The 25,744-nt window shown below is 36.6% G+C and overlaps 1 protein-coding gene across 3 annotated transcripts in view; it reads left to right on the top strand.

Moving 5' to 3' along the window:
- The window catches only part of C2H8orf34 (chromosome 2 C8orf34 homolog), a 205,733-nt gene that overhangs the window by 104,531 nt on the left and 75,458 nt on the right, over positions 1 to 25,744 (top strand). For all 3 annotated transcript variants that reach the window (XM_054815642.1, XM_054815640.1, XM_054815641.1), the window contains one exon: positions 13,664 to 13,799. In XM_054815642.1, the coding sequence (XP_054671617.1) occupies positions 13,664 to 13,799 (136 nt within the window). The remainder of the gene's footprint in view (positions 1 to 13,663; positions 13,800 to 25,744) is intronic.

Genomic DNA, 25,744 nt, shown 5'->3' with positions numbered 1-25,744 from the left:
ATGTTGTCTCTGCACTTACCTACTACTACCTATTATCTCAAGATAATACATACAATATTTTTTGCATAAACTAAATTCAAAACAAGAGGTGTTGAAATAATTCCTAGAACTCATTTCAAGTATCTACTGTTTATTTCTAGTTCCTCAAATTGTAGACTACAGGATTTCGGCTTCACATTCCAAGGAAAATAAAAATCATATTTCAAGGTGACTTATTACTGTTATTTTCTCTGAAGATCCTTCTTGGTGGTATCCTCTATTTTAACTTCAATAACAAGCCGTGACCCTGGTTTAATTTAACTGGGTTTATCTCACCAAACACTAAATTGAAAAAACATTAAGCTGTATTTTAAAATCAGATCTTCTGTTTGCCTGTTGAAAGCATTCCGCATCTGACCAGGAAACCTCAAAGAAGATATTGAAGAGTGAGCCTGAGCTGGGCCAAAGATCAACCCAACAAAACCAGAGACAACCTTTGGACAGATGAGCTTCCTGGCCCAGGTGGTGAGGGCCACACAAGCACCGCTGCTAGCGTAAGGATGGGAAGTGTTAGTCAGCTGAAGTAGGAGACCGGCAGGTCTGACTCTTACAGTGGCAGCGCAGACTTACTTTAGCTTAAACTGATGCAAAACTGCTCCTTAAATCATCGCTATCTTGGAACAATAAGCGGCGCAGGAAGCACGCTTAAAAGAGTGAAATCCTGGCTTCACTGCAGTGAAATATGAGTTTGGCCGCTGAAGCGTATAAAGCCAAGGTTTTGCTGGGGGGGGCGGGGAGTATGATCATGGGAAGAGAGACAGTGAGTCACCTTTGGAAGAATATATAAAAATGAGGATGGAAATGGTTAGCTAAATATTGAGATATTGAGCAGCTGAAAAAGAAATGAAAATTTAATAGGATATGCATGGATGGACGTGATGTTAAATGCATAAAGCTTATACATTCCTGGACTGAACAGTTGAGGTTACAATGAGCCTTTGTGACAGAAGGAGGAGTTTTGAACACAAAGAGGTTACATTTATTGGCTTACTGTTTTCTGGGTAACATTGATGTAGCCCAAGTTTCTGCTCTGTAAAGAAACGGTGTATCTTTGAAGTATCCAATAACGAAGGAATAAAATAGAAATTAAAAGAATTGCAGTCATTCCATTGTTTTTAATTCTCTTCAGAGAAAGTTTACAGTCCTGGCAATAATTATATATAAATAAATATGCAAATAATAAGATTTTTCAGTTTTGATTTTTAACCAGATGCAAAGAAAAATCCAATTGTGGCTTCAAAAAGGTTTCTCCCCTTGTTTTATTAAAACCAGAAGTTATAAAGAGATTGTTTTCTTTTCAATATGATGAGAATAAAAACTTGAAAAGATGTTGTAAATGAAACAATAAGAATACAAAATTGTTCTTAAAGGCATAGTTCATAATAAAAAGGTAAAGAACATAATTTCTTTTTCTCCAAAACATTCCTATATTACTGCAGAAATTTTAAATGTTACTGACTTTTAAATTTTCCTGGCTTTGAATCTATAAATTCTGGCATTGAAGTACCAAACTAATGTTGTATATAGTCCCTTCCTAGGCTTCCTTCAAGTCTCTCCTGATGTGAAATTTCAGCTTCAAGATTGTTCAGAGAATTATTGTCCAGGAGGCTGGAAAAAGTAACATTTGTATTCTATAAAATTTGCATTTATTATTTATAAATCATTATAAATTATTTTTTTGTGGTTTATGTGAAATGCAAATGAAGGATAACTAATTTTGTTCTCATACATAATCTTTTGCTTGTGTAAACTCAACTGAAAACATAAAGCTTTGAGACTGAGAAGATAAGCCATACTTGCCATGTGCAGGTTTTACAGTTTTTATGTAGAAACATTCCTCTTGTTGCTTGCAGATTTCTGAGCACCCGAAGGCAAATCAGCTGGTTTCATCCTCAAAACACTATAGAGATGAGTGCGTGTCCTGCATATGCCTTACAGAGGAGTTACCACTCACTGTAGTAGTTCCCTGTTACAGTATAAAAAAGGCACTGTAACAACATATATTTCATTCTTCAAACTTTGAACTGTGGAGCAGAGTCCTTATTTCTCTCCTACACATAGAGAATGCAGTCGTTCCTAATTAATGCTTACTTGCGGAATTGTTTCCTCTTGCTCACCTGCCACGTGTCTAAAAGATTATTCCAGCACATCAAAGTCAAACGCTTTTTCTTGGTATATGAATTAGTCTCTTTATTTACCATACTCAAAAGCTGACTGAATGGTTGTCATTTTTACGTATACTTTATGCATCGTTTAATTTCTATTTCTGAGTTAGTTAATGTATATTAGTTAGTTAGTGTATATATAACCATAGGTGAACGTGAATTAATGACTGTGGAGAGACAATTCTTCAGAATGTCACAGATTTAATTACTGTATCACTATCACCTAACTGTAGAAGTACTCTAAGTAATGTTTGGGATGGAGAAGACTTGGCAAGGTGTCTGACAATAGTTTGCAGACCTATTTCTCCATTTGGCTGTATGGGGAAATGTATCTTTGCAGGGGATTTTATCAAATGTTTTTCATGCTGACTTGGATGCCCTTAGAGGGAGAGAAAAATCTTTTGACAGATCTGAGTATTTCTGAGAGGAACTCATTTTCCTGCTGTTTTTCAGGAAACAGATAGCAACTGGGTTATGTCAGTCACAAATAATTAGGCTGAATTTATCATTGCGGTTTTCTATGAATACTCATAATTTACTGTGATCTGATAAAAATAATACTTGTTTTGTGAACTTTGCTCTAAATGTATGTGTAGTTACTAGAGACAAAATATTGTTAAGGTCTAGCTGCTGAGCAGTAGTTATTTTTTCATCTTTGAATGATAATGTATTTGCTTAAGGAATCAAAACTCTTCTGTTAAAACTTCCAAATTCTATAAACATCGTAATTATACCACCAGTGCCTCGGGGATTCTGTTTCTGATAACCTGTTCTTTAGAATTTGTTTGGATTATATTCTACTAAAAGTTTGTTTATATTGAATGTAATTTCCAACTTGTAACTGAGCAATAATTCGACAATATTTCACATTATAGTGAATCTTCAACTAGATAAATGTTTCATAAGTAGGTGATACCTGAAGCAGAACATTATACAGACGGGAGACTTTCGCTGGTGTGGTGGGAAGTTATGTTAGCTGCCATGGGTATTTACTCAGGGTGCTTATTTAAAGGGTTATGAGAAGGTCTACAAATGAAGCTGCTTGGGTGATAGGGAATAGTAAAAGTTTTTGATAGCTGGGAGAGCTTCTTGCTCAGGACTGTTTTGGGGTGCTCATCTGAAGGGGAACTTTGAGTGTACGTGGAGAATTTAAAATGTTGTTTGGGAGCTGAAAAAGTATTTCTGTGGATCTGCTGAAGTATTACCAGGTGTTGCAAGCTATTTCTTGTGTTTTGTGAAACTGAAGGAGTGTTGCATTTGGAGGAATGCAGGTGAATTAATACGACATCATTTTATAGATGAGTTAATGTATTCGTACATTAGTTTCAGAATAATATTTTTATCCATGATAATGAAATGGATAAATTATTAAGTTTTGAAAATTTCTTTGAGCACATCGGTGACCTCTCTCATTTGTGATAACTTTTAAAGTAGCTGTAACTTCAATTTTTCTTTCAACTATTGGTAGAGCAAGACTCATCCATTAAGTCTGCATTCACTTTAGAAGATCTTTGTACAGTCGTATCATAATATCAGAATTCATTTAATCCATGTACATTACCACATTTCAGGAACTCTAAAACGGATTAATAAAAGGTGATGAGAAGGTAAGACATTGTGTTGATAGCAAGAGATCTTAAACTGTTTCTCAGGTTCAAGCTTATTTACAAGTTCTGTCATATTAGATTATATCAGCTTGGCATGGCTCAGTTAAATAAGAAAAAACAGAAAGGCAGTGATTACTTGCAAATGTTACACAATTTTTATAAAAAATCCAAAATCATATCTTTCATGTAGTAACACATACTATTAAGAACTGTATTTTGATAATATATTAGGAATGCTTTTGTGAATACATACTTGAATATTCTGATATAATACCAGTTTTGAAAAACATTGATTCTTGTGTCTTGAGAAGCAAAGTTACACTAAATTTTAAGGTCCTTAAAAGCAGCAGTGTTGAGTTGCAGATGGGGTATCCTTCTATCGATGTAAAAATGATGTCTTGCTTACTTTTATTTCTGATACTTTGATAAATATTTTTTTTTTCTTCTGGTGCTTTAGTCCTGTAGAAACATGTTCATATTCTGAATTGCTTGTGTTGCTAAATACCTAATGCTTTTAGCCCTTAGGGTACGGCTCTGGGTGATGGACTGAGCCTAATTGAATCTGATCAATTTCTTTCATTAAAGAAGGTGGTCCTCTTTCCTCCTCTGTTCCTCCATGCAGGGCTGTGTGGCTGTATGTTCCTGTTGTACCTTTAAACTGATTTTAATTCTTGTATGACACCCCAGCGTGCCAATGTAGCTCAGTAAACCAGATGCAAAAGATTCCAGCAATAACATAATCTTTTCCCCTGAATGAGCTCACTTCGGGGTCAGATAAGAATCAAGCACCAATATCACTGAGAATGGTAGAAAGGGGAAAGAGCATGGAAATAAGTGGGAATTTCTCCATCATTGGAAACAAGCTACTGGATTACAGAGCTGCATGCTCAGTGACTGCTGGTTAGCACCTTGGAGTTTGACCTCATTCATCCTCCACCTGAGCTAATAGTATTTCAGGGCCAGTGAGCTTTGCTAGTGTGCCTGAAGACTGAAAACCGTAAATCACTTGGCCTTTTTGTGTTGACCTAACTTTCCTTAGTGCAATGCTACCTGTTTTCTTTTTGCTTGAAATAGTTATTCTCTTGTATGTTGTTGAAGATGCTTTCAGCTTAAACTTAAATTTTCTTTTTTTTTTCTCTGTTCCTCCCGTTGATATGGTTTGTACTGCAAGTTTGACCTCATTTCATTTTTAGGTTATCTATCAGTGAAACTGCCTGCACTTTAGGAGTTTAGTACAGATGGTTCTTTTTGAGAAGGAAAATATACTGAATTTATCTTCTGTGATATGATGTACTCTTTTCAACGGCCTCCTTCCAGCATATGACAGTTGTGCTTCCTAAGGTTTTGTATTTCCTTCATCCTTGTTTTTTTACAACTCTTTGAGGAATATTTGCTAGCTGATGTTGAATTGGCTTTTCATCCTAGGATCTCTGCCTCCCTCTCAATTCGTAGAATTGCTTTGAATGGTTATCCTGCAGTTTTTGTACTCTGCAGAGGTTGGCATACGGTGGCCATCAGGGGATGTGGGTCACATTCTGTTCTACTGCTGTGGACTCCAAAGTTAAACATGTCTCGAGATCTACGGGAGTTTCACAGCTCTCATATTAAGGAGCTAAAGCACAAAAGAGAGAAACTTGCAATATTTTAGATAAATTTTCAATCTGTGGAGTCAATGGCAAATTCCACTTGAGTTCAATGGAGTCATGATTAACTTTAGCATGTCTTGAGAAGCAGAGTTGTCAGGTAACACTCTCTGATTTATTTACAAGATAGTTTTATAGTTCTGAAATGAGATCTTCTGGAGAAATGTGGGATTCTAATTCATATCCAGAAAGTAAAGTCATGCTGCACAAAAGCAAATGTGTCTCTATGATGTATAAGATAGTAGGCGTGAGCCAGCATTACACGAACTGACATACTGAAATGCTTCTTTATTATTTAGGCAATAACCTTGTCCTGCGGTATTCAGTGAAAGTGTAGTAACCACATGTATTATATGTACCACTAGATTATTTTCCATTTCAGCCAGCTCTCTGTGTTGTATTGCAGTATCCTCGCACAAGCGTGGTAGCAAAACCGAAAACCTTCTAATTTTCTCTTATCCAGACCAAAAGCATGAGCAACATAACCCGATAGTGCACTGAACTGGTAGGTTACACAAAACAATCTAACAGAATAAGCAGCAACTATACAACACCCCCAACCACACAGGTTTTTCAGTAACCAAAAATTTCTTTAAAAAGCATTTACTTCTCTTCATTAAAAAAATTATTGGAAAACCGTGTGGTTTTTTTGGATCTTTATTACCTGGCCAATCTATTGGATGTGTGGGATGGTTTTGACATCCCTGCTAGTTTATCTGCTTGATCCAGCAGGAGAGATAAAATTATATTTAAAAATTATATTTAAAAATCTCTCTCAAAAGATGTCAGTGGTATGAACTTAATCAATGAGTGAGGAAGAGCATGTACTGTCAGCTGTGATGCCATTGGTATGCTGATGGTATCCAGCTCAGTGTCTGCTTCTCTGAGTGTAGACAGTGCAGTCTTCCAGATGTCCCAGTGTCTGGCCAAAATACGGGATAGTGATACAAAACAGATGGTCTTGTCTTAGGACAAAGCAGAGTTGATGCAAGCTGACAGAGGGATGGTACTGGAAGAAACGGCAGAGCTCCAGTCATTGGATGCCATCTTGTTCTTCTCTTGATTCAGTTAGCAGAGGTAACAAGGAGGGCAGTCATCCCTTTGCAGCTCAGCAGAAGTTTGAAGAGCAATAACAAAGATTCAGAGTTTGTTTCCTCTAGCTTATTAGCTAAGAGTTTGGGTGATTATCATAGAATTACTGATATGTTACTGTCTCAGTCAGGACTGTAATGCACCTAGAGCTTACTATGAATTTTCACATACAACATACTAAGTAGCCTTTGCTAAACGTGCCTGGGCACACAGAGAGTTTAGAGATGTTCTTTGCTTTCCCTCTGCCTGCCCAAACTGTCCAGTCTGAAAACACTCATAGAACAAGTCAGGTTTGACTGCATTTGCAATTTATCATTTTAATTAAAGAAAAAGAAAAAAGAAGTTGGGGAGACATATTTCCACTGTAGGAATCCTTGATCCAGATAGGTTTATGGAAGAGAGCATACAGAGATAGTCTAGTAACTGGCACTCCAGAAGTGCTTGTATGAATAATTTTTCAAAAGCTGTTGGAAGGTTCAGTGTTACTGGAAATCTTTGGAATAAGAGTATTTGTAATTTTTATGCTTTGCCTCAACTTTCATTTCAATAAAAGGTGTATGAATTTCCACTGGTCTCTTGACAAGCCAGCTAAGCTTAATCCTGCCAAGGGGCTGGTAAATTAGGTGGATGCAAAGAAACACAAATGTGGCCCTCAGTGCAAAAATTACTTCATACAAAGCTAAACCATTTAATATCTTCTCTGACTGGCTGAAAATTCACCGTAGTTGCTTTATGTTTAGAGAGGCGTACTACTGAATTAATGAATTATTCTTCATCTTAGCTCATTTTTGTAAAGCTTCATATAAACACATGCAAATTATCAGTTCCATTCAAAATAGATTTAATAAAGAAAAAACATAAGTGACAATATAATGTGTAATTCAAAATTTTGGATATATATTGTAAGAAACATCTGTACTATGTTAACCAAATACACTTCAAAAATATTATGGCTGGCTCCTCTTTGTTAGAAAATAAGAAACCAAACAAATTAAAACCAAAATGAAACCTTTTAAATATACATTCCTTTCTAATGCTTTGATATTTTCGATATGATTGAAAAAAGCTTACTGATTTAAACATGGCTTATTCTATTATTATGACAAAGCTTTTTTTGGTGGTTTTCTTTAAGAATGCAGAGTTGGACTGAGGTCTGAATTGCATATTCAAATAAATATAGTGGTTCCATAAATAAATTACATCAGAATTGGAGCCGATTGGAAATATTGATCAAAATTTGCTTTTAATTTTGAAAGTTGTTTTACTTAAAGCTGAAGTGCAAAAGAGAAAAAGTTTGCCAAGGAAAAACGTTAAAAGACATTCCTTTAGATGCCTTCTGAAAGCCAGAATTTCTGGTTGTTTTGTGGATTTTCTCATTATGACCTTTTTGCAGTTCTACATTATTATTATAGTGCAAGTACTTTTGTACAATTATGGCAGTTGAAGTAATGCATTATAGAATATGATGTAACAAGTGAAATATTCTAAAATTAATTTTATTAGACATGTAGAAGCAATGCATGTGCTCCAATCAATAGTAGATTCCCATTACTGTAAACATAAAGTGTTTGAAGTAATTCTTTAGCCCTGAATGAAACTACATAGTTGATAGTTTAGACCAATGTGTTTGAAATCACTGTTGGTGTGGAGCAACAGTGGTTATATAGTCAGTTATTGTTGCTGATCTAGTGGGTGAGCAGTGGTTTGTTGGTGGTATTAGATCATTTGTCCTAGGATTACCAGTAGGGAATGATAAGTGGGCATGATGCCAGTTCTTTTCAACTGTGGTTACGGACTTTCAACAGATATCCCACCTAGAGGAAAAAGGGAGAATAAGCAGGAGCCCTGTGGGCTAGTGCTTAGTGTAGTTGTCTAAGATACTGAAGTGTGCTCTGATGAAACTAGAACATCTTCATCAGAAAGGGCTACCTCCTATGTTAATTCCAGTCCCAGTGTAAAATAGGAAGATGGAGAAACTGAAGGCAGATTCCTCTCTCTCATCCTGATTAGAAGTGAGAGCTCTAATCAATGTTTCATTGTGTTTCAGTACCTGCAAACAATGCTGCTTTCTGGAGTCCCATGTTGCTTGGGTTGACCGTGGGGTGGGATTCTGCTAGATTGGCTCTGACACATGATACGGGTAGAGATGGACAAACTCAAGGACTTTAGGAGCATCAGGTTTCAGTTGGGTTTGGGTGAGTCCATCAGTGGAAGCACAAACATTTAGGGAATTTATTGCCAACTTGAAATGCTTATAAAGTAAGATGTCTTCAGAACATTGGGTTCAGGAATCTAAAATGGCTCTGAGGAGTAAAAGTCTCTTGATGGATTTACTTAGGATGATATTTGCATCAACAGTCTGTGGCATGAACTGGGTCGAATTCCAATATTTCAAGATGTTAATAGGAAGACATATTAGGACATACTTACCAGACTAACAGCATTGTCTACTCCATGACATTGAAGTCAGAGATGAATGAAAAACAGAGATGTCCTGCAGCTAGCGTATTGCAGAAGATAACTCCAGTTTTGCTTCTGTTGAAGTAAATGATTAAACAGCATTTTCAGGAGGGGAGTATCAGGTGTTCTAGATTAATGGTTCTTCTTTGTCTGAAGCTTAATTCCTGCTTGTCCCAACAGTTCTTTTGGAATTAAGGTGGGATTTTTATTGGACTCTCTTGATGTTGGTAAGAAAATTTATCTGACAGAGAGAGAATTTGTTAACAAATACAAGTATGTATTTTGTTAACATACAAGTATGACATATAAAGCAGTATGAATTCCTGGAATGCAAGCAAAACTGCTATTGGCAGTAGGGTTCTGTTGGTTTGGTTTTTTGCATTGGTTTGTTTGTTTGTTTGTTTTGGGGGGTTTGCTTGGTGGTTGTTTTTTTTTAATGAGAGCAGTAGAGCACATTAAGAGTCTGCTTCAGTCAACAGTCCTTGACAAGACAATGGAATACATCAATGTCTATCATGATGTAAGAACACTGCCTTGAGAAAATTAATTGCTTCAAAGACAGAGGCATTGTTTTACTGGTGCATCAGAATTGACTGGTGGCCTGCAAGAACATAAATCAGAATTCATTATCTGAACTTTTTACTCTCACATGAAAACATTTAGTGCTTTTCTTAGCATTAGACTGAACTCTGAGTGGCCATAACCTCTCTAAAAATGAACCAGGACTTTTTCCAGCCTTACACCTTATACTTCTTGAATTACTCCTGGAAATTATTATATGTTTTACAATGGAGGAAGGAAACAAAAGTGACTGGTTCATATCAAACAATGTAGCACATAACTGATTACGCGAGCCTTCTGCGCAACTGAACTTTCACTGTGTTTAATAGGAGTTTCTATAAACAGAGCTCTGTCCTTAAAGTGAATGGTGTGCAAGTCTTGTAGGAGATGTTTGTAAGATGATTCCACACCCTCTCATCCCAAGACATTAAGCAATCTTGCACAGTTTCTAGAATATTTGGCATTAGTGCCCCTTTCCCTCTCCCCAGCCCTTCCTCCCCAAAAAAGAAAGGAAGTAAATAATTACAAACAACATTGTATTTAAATACATCACCTTGTTACTGGGCTATGTTCTTGTTTAGCTGAAATAAATACCCTTTTCCCCTTCCCTTTTTGATGAAACTTGTCTATAAAAAAAATAACAAAGAATTTAGCACAGTGCAGCATTATTATTAATAAAGAGAACATCTGGTTCTGTGCTATGCTGTATTACACTTGTGATCTTTATCTGACTTTTAAATATTTTTGTATATTGTTGTTATGGCAATGCATGAAGATTACAGCTGTGTGAATTTATTTTGGTGAATTGCTGATTTGAGAAAAATGTAAAGGTTTTTTGTTTGTTTTGTAGGTAGGTTTTTTTACTACGCAGGACATACTTAATGGAAATTGCTATAGCACCAAGGTAGGGTCTTCACATTCCCTATTCATGTGGAGAATGGCAGAGAATTAATGTTGAATCAAAGAAATACAGTGCACAGTCATGCATTAAAATAACCAACTTTTACTAGCACAAGTGAGATTGTTTCATTTACGTGAACTTCCAGCCTATCGCTGTACAAAGATAGGTAACGATTTTCTAAGGATTTGAGAAGATTCACAATATTCTTGTCTTCCACCACATAAGCAGTCAACAACTTGGCTTTTCTTTCTCTCTTTTCTCAGTGAATTACCTCATTGCTGCTCAATAAAATCATTGAACGGTTCAGCTGTATCATCACTAGTTGGTCTAGCAAAGAATACAAAGAAAGATAAAAGATTCAGTGTTCCAGACCCTGTAACTGAAATGACTTCTCAATGGAATCCTTTTTTGCTAGGACTGATTCTTTCCAATGTTACATAGAAACATTTGAACCTTTGGAAACCTTTTTTTTATTCTTAAAATGAATTATTGCACTCATTGTTTGTATATACTGTAATAACATCCTTATTTATGAACAAATATTTTTCTGCAAAACATGCATCAATTGTTGAACAATACATGTACAGAGAGAGTTTACTACTAAAATTATGATTTATTGTTGTTTTGTTATTTTTTAATTAAGGGCCTTCAGTAATGAATGTGGTCAATCAGGAAGATTGCCAGATGGCATGTAGACTTGCTCACAACTCAAAAATTCCCATCCAAAGTTATGGGTATTGAAAACCAGGCTGCTTCTCAAAGCCCAGTTGCTTTAGTGAGAAGAAAATGCAATATCTGCACTGTAAATTTGAGGCATGCAGAAGAAACACAAATCATTCAGTACTGAGGCAGAAGTGCAGTAATCAAAGTTAAATCAAATGCTGCAGTTATTCATCGGATTTGGTAGATGGGGTTGTCCTCCTCTGTTTAATTGGAATATTAACAGCTTTTTATAGCTTGCCATGGACAGATTCCATCCAATGCCGAATTTGATCAATGAAAATTCCTTGAGAAAAATAACAATTCTATATGATGTAGTTTGTTTTTTTGAAATCTGTGTTTTAGCATGCACATTACTGCTATTAGTCTAACAGCATGTGACAGTAAACCAATACTGCATAATATTCTGCCTACTTCTCTGTTAGCTACAAGTATAGGCGCCTCTGAAATCCACATTTCTTGCACAAAGTTTCCCTTAATTTTCTCTTGAGAGAAAAATGTTGGTAGTTGACTGAAAATGAAAAAGGCATGGTTTTGCTATACAGATTCAAATATAAAAGGTATGATAGAGGGCAGCCTATGTCATTGCTCTATTGAAACAGTCGTCAGAGAACCAAAAGTTAATCAAGCGGAGAACAGTTGAAAACCTCATTTAAAGAAATCACATCTGCTTAGGGGAAAAAAATCCTGAGGCATATGCTTCAATTTCATTTAAACTGTAATCCATCCAGTGGTTTACATCTGTTAAAAAATATGGAACTTTTCACACCTCTTTAAAGCACAATTAAACTGTATTTATTTTAATACATAATGTGTTCCGAATATGTAATACCTTTTCTGAAATGACTCATAGATGATTGATTTCATAATTCTTTATCATATAGCCTTCCAAGTCCTTTGAATTATTTTGTATATTAACCATAGATTAAATTTAAAGAAAAAGGTGTGGAAATGGTGTAACTCGTTGCCAGAAACTTCAGTGGAACTGTCAATTTGTACCACCAAGACAGCAGATTTTGGGAGGGAGGAGAGTTTTCTTAAGCAGTAAAATGAAACATTACAGATAAGAAAATCTGGTTCAAGGACTTTAGTCACAAAAATGTCATTAAAGTTTAGCCTTGCTGTTCTTCGATTTTGCTTATTAAAGTGAGTGTATCCCAAAAAGAGCGTTGTTAACATGGCATAATCCTGACAATGTGACCATACTGCCCACAGTTTGAAGCACAGTGGTAAGAGGAGTATCTATGAACTATAGAGGACAACCAGAAATATTTCAGGTAATGATCTGGGGGTTGTATCTCACTCTTTTATGTATGAAGAGGAACCCGGTATTCCACTACGTATATAATGACTACTTGTGTATTTTAAATTCTAACTGAACATAGCCTCTTCTGATTTTAAAGTTCTCTCTGACTTCCACCCATCTGATGTCAGGACTTAATACCTGCCTTTATGCACTTTCTGTTCCACTCAGATCCTTTAACATCAGGTTTCTTTTGTAAACATAAATATATGAAAATACATGTGTATACATTATATGAAAGATAATCATTAATTAGATGATCACATACTGTATATCATAAGCCACATGCATCAGTCAATACATGGAATGATTGGTGCTTATTCAATGATAGCTAGTCAGTGTGTTGCTTGTTTACCTTTCGGCTAGAACCTTGCTAGAACTTATAAGCAACTGAAAATTGGGCTTTATGGATACATCAGGTATACATAACTTGTCTATTTTATGTTAGCAAAAAATATACAGACCATCCCTAAAGAATGTTCTGACTGTAAACCAGGAGAATTCATTTGCAGTCTAACTCAGCTACATTATTCCAGTGTGACCTTGGGCAAAAAATTCTCTGGGAGCCTCAACTGTCTTCCTGCAAAGTGGGAATGATTTTACAGTAGTAGAAAATCCAGTTATTATTATGAGTTGCCCATATATTACAGCAATATGGTGGGTATAAGTATGCACGTTATGGTCTCTTTCAATGTGATATATGTATCCATTTCAAATTTTCTGGGTTTAGCAGAGCACTTTAATTTTAGCAATATTTTTTCATTGCTAAGTGAATAGATGAAAAAAATCAGAGGAGGAGCATACACTCAAAAAAATGAGTTTTCTCTTCGACATGGATCCCTACGTAAAATGGAGCTATTGGACAGCATCTCTTGATAAAGCAACTGACAAGTTTTTTATAAATGAATCAGAGAAATAAAGATTGAAAAAATATGCAGCACTGTTTGAAGTGGAAATGATACTGAATATTTTTGAAGGAACCCCTTTGTAACAGGGTGATAATATATATAAATAAAAATCCTCTCAAACGTCTTTTCCTATTATTATACAAGTAACTGTGTTTTCTTCCTGATTTTTGAGTTGTTCCATTCTTTAGTGATTCTACAGGTGAAGCACCTCTGTTGCTACAAAATTTAATCGTGTGTTCATCCAGTCATTCTGTCTTGTTGCAGAGGATCTTGATGATCTAAGAATGGAAGGAGTAACAAGTGTGATGTCTTCTGGGAGCAAATTCAATCAAACTCGAAGTGCCCATACGGCTGAGCCTCAAGCAAAGGTCACGTTGAATATCTGCGCAAGATGTGCCAGGTAAAAAGCCAGACAAAACCAGATCATGCTAACCAACACATTCTTTTCCCCAGGTTTTCTGCTATCTATTGTGTTTATGGGCCAGGTGATGACCTCCCTGTGCTAAATTAAAAATAATTACTTAGCTACTGGCTACCCTATGACCTCTGGCATTTGGATTGTACAACATATGTTTATGCTTCATATGTCGCATCAACAGTGAATCAAAGAACATAGTTAGGTTTAGGCCTTACTTCACAGCTTGAAACTATTTTAAGCCTTTCTGTCTCTGAATTTCATTAGTTATTTGAGCTTCTGTGGTTTTTCAGGGGATGAATCAGGGAATTTAAAGGTTCAAATCCAATTTGAAAAGCACCTGTATAAATGGAGATTTAGTTGCACAGGTGCAGTTCAGGATTTCAAACAGTTGCTTCTTAGCACTTTGTAATCTCATCCTGTTTTACCTCTGAGAAATAATTTAATCAGGTTGAACCCCTTTTGGTTTTGACAGCTGGAAATAATTTTTGCATTTACAGTATGGGGGCCAAATAAACAAGTTGGTATTCCTGTAGCCAAGTCAACTTGAGAATGCAACACTAACAGAAACCCCTTAAATTTCCTGGATGCATTTTTCTATGTAGACAAAAGCTCATTTGGAGAAAGGATTTAAGCCTGTTTAAATGACAAAACTAGCCTTCTCACCCTTCTGTTAATGGTTCAGATTAGCAAGAACAATACAGAGGCATGCCAATTTTATCTGCCTGCCTATGCCAATGGCTGCTCTATTGTGTAGTTTGAGAGGGGATTAGCCCCTGGTAAATAAAAAGCAACCTGTGGTGAAATTAAGTCAAAAGTTTGGCCATATGCCACCCTACGTTCCTACTTTTTTCCCATTTTGCTTGTAAATTACTACTTTTAAAAGGCACTTATGTAGGAAGAGGGGCTTCAAAACATTTTCTGATGCTCCGGGAGCATAACTGCAGGCGTACTGAATCACCCGTGCAATAGCATCTCTCTAGCAGGGCTGGGGAGCCTCAGGGAGCTTCAGCTCAGGGTACTGTCAGAGCAGATGGCCTTGTAATTCTAGGGAGTTTTGCTGTTAGCAGTGTGGCCTCATGCTTTAAGAAAAGAGCAAACATGCTAGTCCTGGGATTCTTCCTAATTCACTAGAAACAAATAGCTTATGTTATAAAATGTTTCCAAACAACTAGCTACATGAAAGTGTGGCACCTTTTTTCAACTGGCATGGGTTGTCCGTGGGTTAGCAAGTGGAAAAGTAAGGAAAATAGAAATGTTAAGTTTTCTGCATGGTCTTTTTGAACTTACTTAAAATCTTGTATGGATTACTATGAAGGTTAATTAAATTTTAAATTCCCTAAAGTAGCCGCTAACAGCAGGTGCCAATATACTATATATTCTCTCAGTCCTACACACCAGGGAACAAACGGCTCAGATCTGGAGCCAAACCTAACAACCTCAGCTATTGCTATTGTCCTTTAACTGACTGTACTATATGACTCTGCAGTCTAAAATACGATTTGTGAGAGAAAGATCTCATAAAATCCCCTTTCGTCACTTCACTTATCAGAGAATGCAAAGCAGTGCTTTATTTCACCTATACCCCTTCATTTCATTCCCTGCTCTTTAATGAAGTTGGTGGGGAACTGGATGATACCTACTTGACTGCATTTCTTTTCACTCTCATTGCAGTTTAGCAGTTTCTTTAGACTTTGGAAGAATTAAAAAATATACCTTCTCATCAGTAGCAAGAGAAGTCATAAGAGAGAACTGGGTATCACTGTTGTATTCACTTGTGAGGAAACTAGCCTTTATTCTTCAAGATCATGAAGTCTGTCTATTCTTTTGGAGCGTTCCTTTCTTCCTTCTGAGTCTGAGGACATCTTTCCTCTCTTACTTCAAGACAGTTATTAATGCAGTTAGCTCTCTTCCAATACCTCCACAGGGAATTTGTCTGGCGCTTTCTCGCAGCAGTTGAAGTAGTAGGTAGGTAGAGTTGCGTGAAGCAAGTGGCTTCAAGAACACAAAGATAGGGTTTTTTCCTATTTGGTTCCAAGAGCAAATAAATTTGCTGCTACTCAGTGATATAGCCATTAAAAATACCATGCTATAAATTCACAGCCTGAATATTTGGGTCACTTTATGAAAGTTTCTCAGTGTTGGCATTTATCTCCATTGTTATGACAATGCTAAGTATTTATTGCAAGGTTGTAATACAGAACCTTTTAGTATATTTATTTGTTTTAGAGATGATGTTTTTATTTTTTTCATATTCTCTAACTAGTCTCGTGTGCTGTACTGTTTCTATATAAATACTATGGGATTTGATTGTACGCACAGTTGAATACAATTGAAAAAGAAGTAAATGTAAGTTGTTATGCATACTTTTGGTTGCAATTAAACAGGTGTCTTTCCTCTTAATTTTACCCATTTTTTGGTTGTATAAAGTGATTTGAAATGAATGGACCTATTAATGGCAGTGGGTGTTCTGTAGATAATAGGACTTGTCAAATCAGATTACCACATCAGGTTTGCTGAAGGTATTTTGGCTGTCTGTAGGAGGAATATGACTTTTTACTTGAAATTTGTTTGGCGGAGTTCCAAATGTTAGGGAACGTGCTTCTTGGCTCAGACAAAAAGTTTAATTTTACTCTTGCATTTACATAATCTAGTTCTTTCACCTTGCTGTATTTTTTTAAAAAATGCTCTGCTCTGATTACTCTCCATTCAATTTACCTTTTATGATACCTCTTCCAGAAGGTTCCTCACTTGCTTGGTCATGGTGGGGCTCTTCTAAGAGGGATTTATTTAAACAATTGAAGAAGTTCCTCAGTACTAGCTTTAACTTAATTTGGCTTAATTTTTTGGGTCTCATTGGAAAGGACAAATAGTCTTAATCGAAATTCCACCCTACTTCTTCATTAAAATCATATGTAAGTTTTACACCCTCCTGCTACTAGGATTACATTTTCTCGCCCTAGATCATTAGAGCTCCCTCATTATTTGAGAATTAGAGAGAACAGGTCTATGGCTATGTGTAGGTTACTTTAGCCTGAGAGGAGTGCTGATTTAATTCTGTATGCCCACTGAGAGCACCTGCAGTAGGGTACAGTGCAGCAATATATCTCTTTGTGGCTTCTATAGCTTCTTACAAATGGGCTAAACACAGTAGTACAGTGACTTGTGAGAAGAATGGACTGAACCAACTGTTTCCCCCACGCTGAGGTATTTGTCATTGGACTTCATTTAGCTCCAGTTTATGTCCGTCCCTTTGTACTGCTCAAATATACGAAAAAATCAGGACCCAAATTCTAGAATGTAATAACAGGAGGACAATACTAGCAGCTTCTGGTTCCCTCTTTCTCTGTCAGTACAGGTGTTTTCTTTTGCTAGTAACTGGCAGTTAATTCAAGTGACTGTTAAATGTCCTGTGTAGTTGGTTTCCTCTGACTGTCACTAGGCTGTTACTCGGCACAGTAATAGTTCTTCCCTTTGAACTCCCCTATTCTATTTCTGATGCAGTGTTTAACACAGTGTCAAAGGAAGATCCTAAAAAAAGAAAAAGCCAAATAGGAGTAATTATATTTAGAGATAAAAACCTACTTTGTTACAAGGCAAGTTAAATCCAGTTTATATTGTGGGAGAAACCTGCAACGCTGGGGTGCTGCATTTGGGAAAACGTTCTCCCCTGCCTTAAGTCTCTTACACAAAAGTAAGAGCTTTTTCATGAATCATAAGAAGTGAGACTGAGAATGGACAGAATTTGAACTAGAATAAAACCCCCAAACTTTTAAGTTGTTTTTAAAAACTGATATTTAACCTTCAATGCTGATAATTTCACCCATCATCTTCAAATAATAGATAGATAGAGTTATCAAAGCCCAGGTCAATAATTTTAACCCAGACAGATGGGGGATTCTTTTAAGCTATCACACCAAGATGTTTTTTACAGCTTATGATTGAAAAAACAAAAAAAAAAAATCCCCCCAAAACCAACCAACCAATCAACCCCCCCTCCCCCCGAAAAAAAAAAAACCCACCCAAAACAGAGAGAGTGAAAGAGAAACAAAAGGAGGGGTTAATTCTCCTGGAGTATGGATTGGTTTGTAGACTGGAATATAGCTGTAAGAAACAGAGAGCTTACTGTTTTCTGTATAGATGTTTCACACATGAAGAGCGAAATGCAGATGGATAACAGCTTTAAGAGGTTTTTCAAATGGGAAAGTAGCTACAGAACAATGTTATTCCCATAGCTGCTCTTGGACTACAGTGCAAGTTAGGCAGCATATTAAGATATCTAAATAAAGGGGTGACATCATTCACAAGGTAGAACAAAACAAGGTTTATAGATACAGGAAAAAAGGCTGCAAAAACTGCTGTATTTGCAAAATTAGCAAAGAAACTTCTACTACAACTGATCTGGATTTAAATCCTTTGAGCAAAAGTATTATAATAAAAATTCGATCTTCATCTAAGGGCACAACTATTCTGACTGGCTTGGAGAATCGACTGACTCATGCTGTAACACGATTTTGTGAATCGTTTCTCACATCCAGGCAAATCAAATGAATTTCAGGTTTGGCTGATGAATCATAAGACACCCTCACACATAAGTAAAACTCATATGGGTTAAATAAAGATCTAAATGACAATTTGTAAAAGCCAAACAACACTTCCATAGTTTCTCATGTGTTGTGACTTGCACAATGTGCGTTTTGCAAGAATTTAATCAGGCATAAGGTATAAAATAATATTAATGTACTATTGAATGAATTTTAGGGGGTTTTCTTTTCTCTTTTCTTTTTTCTTTTCTTTTATTTTTGGAAGGACCACCCATTAGCCTTGTATGCCCACTGCCATGCTCAAAAGTTAAATCTTGTTCTTGTGGAGTCTTGCCAATGCATTCCTGGAAGTAAGAAGCTTTTTGTTTTTAATAGTGCAAGGGCTGCATTCATTCTTCTTAACATCAATAGAATACAAAAAAGAGGTTGCATGTGATTAAAAAAGAAATAGGATTATAGAAAACATACTGTGCCACAAGCTTGAAGGCTTCTGAACAAGAATGTTGGGAAGGAGCACTAGTCGCATACAAATGCAGGTTTGAGATGCAATATTGTAGTTAATATTTTGGTTTAAGATTAGGTAGAGCAAAAGCACAATGTCCTAAGGCCTTTTAACACATTAGAGGAATCAAATATATAGGTATAAACAAACAAGGTACATCTGTACATTAAAAGAGTAAATGTGGCTTTTCAACAGTCACCATTGGGATGTGGAATACAGTTCAAGTGTAATAACTGGTGTGCTTGAGCTGCTAATGTAGAATAAGCGAGAAGCTCTGTGCATGCTAGCTTTTACAGATGCTCGCTGAAAACTTAGTTTGGAAAAAATACTCAAAAATTCTCGTGTCAGTTTGCCTTGCCTGTGAAATCGTCATTGTTGCCCTGCTCGTCATCTGTATCTGTGACTCCTTTAAGATGGCTTGTCCTCCAATCTTCAAGTTAGCTTGCTTATTTACCAACACCAGTTAACTTTTCTTTAACCGTCTGGATTTTTGCAATATTTTAGTAAGTTTGGTTTTCTACAGTGTGGTCTCCACCACTTCCGTGCGTACTTGGGACGTAGTCATATAAACTACATGGTACTATGTGAAATTTAAGAATCACTTGTATTTTCTCTGAAATACACCACTGGACTTTAAGCAGGTCTTCATGACATAGAGTCATGAGGACCATGAACGTGCGGGGGAAGGAGACAGGGTTATTGAAGGAACCAGCTATGATTTTTCATAAATTGCAGAATAATGGTGGAAAGAATAGAACTATTGTCTGAACTGGCCATCATATATCTCTCTAGAAAAGAACAGGAATTAATTGTTTGGTTGGGGAGTTCTCTGGTGTTAATCTAGCTTTGACCATTTTAGATTCTTACATAGTAAGAGTTGTATGGAGATGCTTTATCTGAGTATCGCAAAGCTATAACAATACTGATGAGACTGGAGGTCATTAAGAGGCATTTGGTGGAAAATTTGATAATGAGCTGTGCAGAAAATAGTGTCTGAAGCTTAACAAGTGGATCTCATTTAACTACCAAAAGCAGAAAAGCTGGTGACTGTAAGTAGAGAAGAAACTGCTGCTAAACAAGCCATGTTACAGTATGTACTGTCCACAGACAACACTACTGAAACTTAGGACAACAGAGAGAGAAATTAATGAAAGCACTTACATCTGTGAGGAAGATCATACTAACAAAAGGCTACATTTAAAAAGCCATTAAACATGATGGGCCCCAGGAAAATTTCCTCACGCGAAGGAAGGAAACCTACTGACCTTCCTCAGCTTCAGCTATGCACCAGATCCCTTCCTTATCATTTATGGCTAATCTGCTCTCATTGTCACTGTGTTCCCTGCACAGAAACCATTGGGATGGTTGCCTTGTCTTTTGAAATGGGATGGGTTCTCCTATCTTGTCCATGCATATAATCCCAGACTAATTCCACAGCTAGGGATGGGAAGGTGTCAGGGAGTGGGTGCTGCACCATGCAACATTGGGATAGGGTCTGATCAAGTAGGATGAAGAAGAGGGGCAACCTCTGACATCCCATATAGATGTCATAGATCCTGGAAGAAGGGAGGATGCAGAGTTTGCTGCTGCTGTGGTTTTTAACAGGTGGTCTAGGTTGATGTTCTGCCAAATTAGCCCAATCCATCCCTGTAGATGCTTCTGCTCTGTTTTCAGTGGACTGTTGTTCAAGGCTGAATGTGAAGTCATCTTTCCCAGGCTGAGCCATTTTGGTATGAGTCACTCTAAAGGGAATAGTACCTTGCAAATGCATGCAGGACTTACAGACACTAGAACTCCATGGACTGTTTTCCCCTTATTCTGAGCATGTGTACCAGTACGTGGTGTTTGGGTGAGATGATAAAAGGCTACGCCTACACTGAAATCTGGCAAGGATATTTCTGCTTGTGCAAAAATTCCTTAGCTGCTACATGAACTGCCAAAAGTATTCAGTGATAGCATCTGCAGATGCTAATTGAAAGGTGGTTCAGGTATGTTTACATGAAGTATAATCATCCCTTTAACTGCAGTCTTAATATAAACCAAGAGGTGATGGAATTAGAAGAGAAGCTGAGCACTGGGAATATAAAATTATCTGTTCTCAACAGAGTTAGGAGTAGGGCACTGTATATGTGACTTCAAAGGATGTCTTTAAATCCCTGTTTTTCTTTATAGGCTTTAACTTCCTTCCTATTTTAATGTTTTCTGGGGAGTAACCTACAAATGGTGGATCCTGGAATGCATGTGACTAGAAATTGGGATTTGAGGAGAATAAATTGTAATTTCTGATGTCAAAATCATGATATAACATGATATATCTATTTGGAAAACCTAACATTACGTTTCCTCTTTAGACCTGACCCATAGTTTTCATTCCTCTTTTTCCTAGCTTTCTTTGCTACTCCCCAAAGGTCTGTGTAAATAAATGCGTAGTGAGTATTCTGTCAGAGTAGAAGGTGCAGATCATCCAGATGACTTGCATCTGAATCTTTTATTATGTTCCCCACTAAGTTCCATTTTTTTCTGTTTTTTTTAATTGACCTCTTGATTTTGAATCATTATGACCCCTTTTTCCCTGCTACAGTTCTCCGTGATGAATTATAGGTAAATCTGTCCTTTTACTCAATTAAGTGTGCCTTGATTTGTCTAGAGAGCAGCACAGAAATGTAATAAAGAACCCCCTAGGACTTGTGTTTTGCTTATTTGTGGGTTTTATGAAAGTTTTTAGTCTTTTTCCGTCTGCAAATAATTTTGAAACATGTCATCTTTTAAAGGAAACAGCTAATTTCTGTCTATTCATGCAGCAGAAAGGTAGGAAACATGACGATATCCTGTCATACAATTTATATTCCTAATTAATCAATAATATACAGATGTGTCAGAATAACCTCTCAAATCCTCCATATAATCCCTGGTTTGGCTCTGTACACTGTGATGTAATACTGGGGAATGGACACAGGTATACGTGTGGTTTGGTACATGTATTTGCATAAAGAATGGGTTTTGTATGTCTGCCCAGTAATGGTAAGGCCAGCTTAGTGACTCAGTTTCTGGCAGAAATTTCTGATTTGTTAATATTCCTGAAATTTGGGAATAAATGACTTCAAAGTACCAATGGAAAAAATGTTTCCAAAGTAAAGTGGTTGGTACAGAAATCATTGGGGGGGGTGGGGGGAAATTCTCTGATTGGAAGTCATGCACAAATGGTAGGAAGTTTATGTCTTCAAATGTTACCAAACCTTTTGATTATATATACCTATTTTTTTCTTTCCTGTCTTGTATTTCATATTAGCTTTCTGTCTGTGTGCTATTTCTAAGTGGCTGTTCTTACAGAGGAGAAAGTACTAAACATTCCAGATGACTCATGTCACTATTTTTCATTCTTTTTCTCCTTTATTTTCTTCTTTTGTAACCTTAGTTTTATTGGACCTCTTGTTTCAACGAGCTGAATTTTCTTCATGTTTGTTTGTGCTAGCTTCACAGACCTTGTCCTAGACAAAGTGTTTTATTTGCATCTTTTTCCTTTTAAGAGTGGCAAATAAGCAAATGAAACTCTGTATAGTAGTGCTTTGTAACTTTTAAAAATCTCCTTTAACTTTGGAAAATTGTGGAGAAAACCCGTATTTTTCCTTTTGCTACTAAGAACTTCTTATAAGCTAGAAAAACTGAAAGAATGACAAGAAAAGAAATACTATTAAAAAAAAATTTCATTTAGCTTTTTGGCTGAGTTGAATCTGGGCAGTGATTAATTTGCCCAGCTTTGATGCATAAATAACCACAATACTGTCTTCATTGTCTTCTCTTGATTTTGTAAGTGTTAAATACAGCTGAAGTAAATCACTTTATCTTTCCTTTTCTAGAGTGGTGTACCTCTTTGTACACTCGTGTTTTCTTACTTGTGTTTTCTTTTTTTTTTTTAAAAGAACTAAAGAAAAAAATAATTCAGAAAATGTTTTTCCTGGTCCTAGTAGTTATCTGAGACAGAGAACATAAACTAGTTTTTAAGACTTAGTAGGTTGATTTGCTAAGTTGCCAGAGTAATACCCTGGCTTGCCTTTTCTTTCACTGACTTGTGTTTCTTTTGAACATCTTACTATATGCAAAATGAAGAATATCAGTGTGATTTCAAATGATTTCTTGAGTTCATAGATCTAAGTTTGACCTCTACAATGCACAAGATACTATCATTTTTAATCCCAAACCTTAATTAGTTTTATGGCAAACTCCCAATGAATGTGTGTTTTGAAAATTAAGAGGCCTTGGCCATTCTTTTAAAATCTTAACTGTGTCTTGGGCAGGGAACAATATAAGACAGGAGATTTATATCAAGTGCTCAGACAGAAATCCCAGGAGCACCAGACCTCTTTGCTCCTTCTTTTTTACCAGAATTTCCCACCGGGTAAATGCACCAAGCATTAAATTCAGACCTATCAGAAGTTCCACAAAGTTGGAGCGAGTCCAGAGGAGGGCCACAAAGATGAGGGCTGGAGCACCTCTCTTACGAAGACAGGCTGAGAGAGTTGGGGTTGTTCAGGTGGGAGAAGAGAAGGCTCCAGGGAGATCTAATTGCGGCCTTCCAGTACCTGAAGAGGGCCTACAGGAAAGATGGGGAGGGACTGTTTATCAGGGAGTGTAGAGATAGGACAAGGGGTAATGGGTTTAAACTAAAAGAGGGGAGATTTAGGTTAGATGTTAGAAAGAAATTCTTAACTATGCCAGTGGTGAGACACTGGAACAGGTTGCCCAGAGAGGTGGTGGAGGCCCCATCCCTGGAAGTGTTTAAGACCAGGTTGGATGGGGCTTTGGGCAACCTGGTCTAGTGGAGGGTGTCCCTGCCCATGGCAGGGGGGTTGGAACTAGATGATCTTTAAGGTCCCTTCCATCCCAAACCATTCTATGGTTCTGTGAAAATACTGTGATAATAAAAACATTGTTATGAAGAGTTATGTAAACCGTGAAGAAAACCAGTATTTTCAGATGAAGTATATATCTCTTTAAAAGGAACAGTGTGTGTGTCCGTCCTTGCATTACATAGTATTTTCAGAGACAAAGCATTTCCCTCTGAGTTTGATTTAACAGCTACTTTACTTCCTTAAATCTTACATGTGTAGGATGGACTTCTTGTTTTTCACATAAATAACTATCATTCGGCACAAGAGAAATGGAAGAACTGTTTGTTTCAACAAAGATAAGTATTTTCATGTTAGTGAAAATACACTGTTGTACTTGAAATGTGTACACTAGATAGATAAAATTTGCATGTGAATTGCATCTTATACATATGTACTAACATATTGTTCTTATGATAGGACTGTTTTTGGAAATGTGGCACTTAGTGTGCCAAGTGCATCTGGAGATAGCCCTACTGTCACTTTACTGACAGGGAGTTAGTATCTGGTTTTGGTTATGAAGGAAGAATATAGTATAAGATGCTGTGAATTAATGATGTGTCACTAGAACATCTACTGTTCAACTCTGGCTATATTGACATTTTTTTGTCTCAGGCAGCTTATAAAAAGATGGAACTGGAATGAGGAGGTTGGTATACTTGTAAACATGTAAGAATGCTGTTGAGAAATCCTAAGGAGAGTAGACTTAAAGGACTTTTTAGTTCTTTTGAATGTACCAGTCTTGATTGGTAATAATGAAAGCAACAGGAGCATATTTGAAAATGAAACCAATATTACTTTGTCTAGTCCTGAAAATTATTGTACTGTCTCCAAATTCAATAGAGGGTAACATAACATCCATTTCATCCTGTCCTTCATGTGTAGATCTTGTCAAGACATCTCTCTCTTTTCTCCTATAAAACACATTTAAACCCCTCAATAACTTAAAAAGCCAAGTGCTTTCCCAAGGCTTTCCCTCCTTCTTTTTCCTTGCTCTCTTTGATGTGTGCTTTGCAAGCTAATTCTTTATTGCAATGTTTATAGATTCTTTCTGTTTGGTGCTACACTGTGATGTATATCAGCAATAGCAGCTGCTTCTGGATGTGAACGATATAGGGAGGAAGCCAGGAGATCATGAGCTTGGGGAAGCTTGTTGGTCATAATTTGAGGCTCTGGGTAACAGTTTAATTATAGCTCTTAAAAGACACACATGCACACACACACACAAAACTCTTTCACAAGTCCTAGAAAAAATGGTTCACAGGGGAAGAAAGAGTGTTAAGTCTGAAAAGACTGACAAAGACTGTAATTTTTCTCCTGTGAGATAATGGTTTGAAGCCAGCAGCAGATAAAAGATTGCCATAAGAATGGCTTAATTCCCCATCTTGTTAAAGGATTAGATAATTCAGTCTCTTTATGGATTCCTTACTCTGGGAAATATATTTCCACTTTTGGTTCTCCCCAGAAATAGCTGCAGAGTGTACTTATTTAAATGCACAAAGACCTGCATTGAGACATTTTGAAAAGGCAAACAGCACACAGAAAAGATTATTTTGCAGGCTATGTCAATGTGTAAGTTTTGCTCAGCTAGTGGATATTCTAGTTTTACCAGCTGAAAACATTATGGCTGTGAATTACTTATAGGTGACATGGAAACTTTCCACAAAAATCTTCAAGAGTGACTGGAAAATAACGGTTTTAATTTGCAGAAAGAGAATGGACTTCAACTAAAATCCATTTTTAACTACAGTTTTAATGAATTTTCAAATCATTGTGCAAGCACTGAGAAATAGGGCCCTTAAGAAAGTGAGTGCAAAAATGAGAAACAGACTGTGATCCAAATAGTATCAGTGAAAATGGAGTTGTTGTATAGATTAACTGTACCTTAGGTCAGGGTGAAACTCAAGGAATACAAATGCTCTATATCTCACTTAAATAGAATTGATGGCAGTAGCAACACGCTCCTGCCCGAGAGCTTTGCACCACATCTTTAAAATG

The sequence above is a fragment of the Grus americana genome, chromosome 2, assembly GCF_028858705.1.
Source record: "Grus americana isolate bGruAme1 chromosome 2, bGruAme1.mat, whole genome shotgun sequence".
NCBI classification, from domain to species: Eukaryota; Metazoa; Chordata; class Aves; order Gruiformes; family Gruidae; genus Grus; species Grus americana.
The sequence above is the reverse complement of the archived record's forward strand: the minus strand, read 5'-3'. Positions and strand labels throughout refer to the sequence as shown.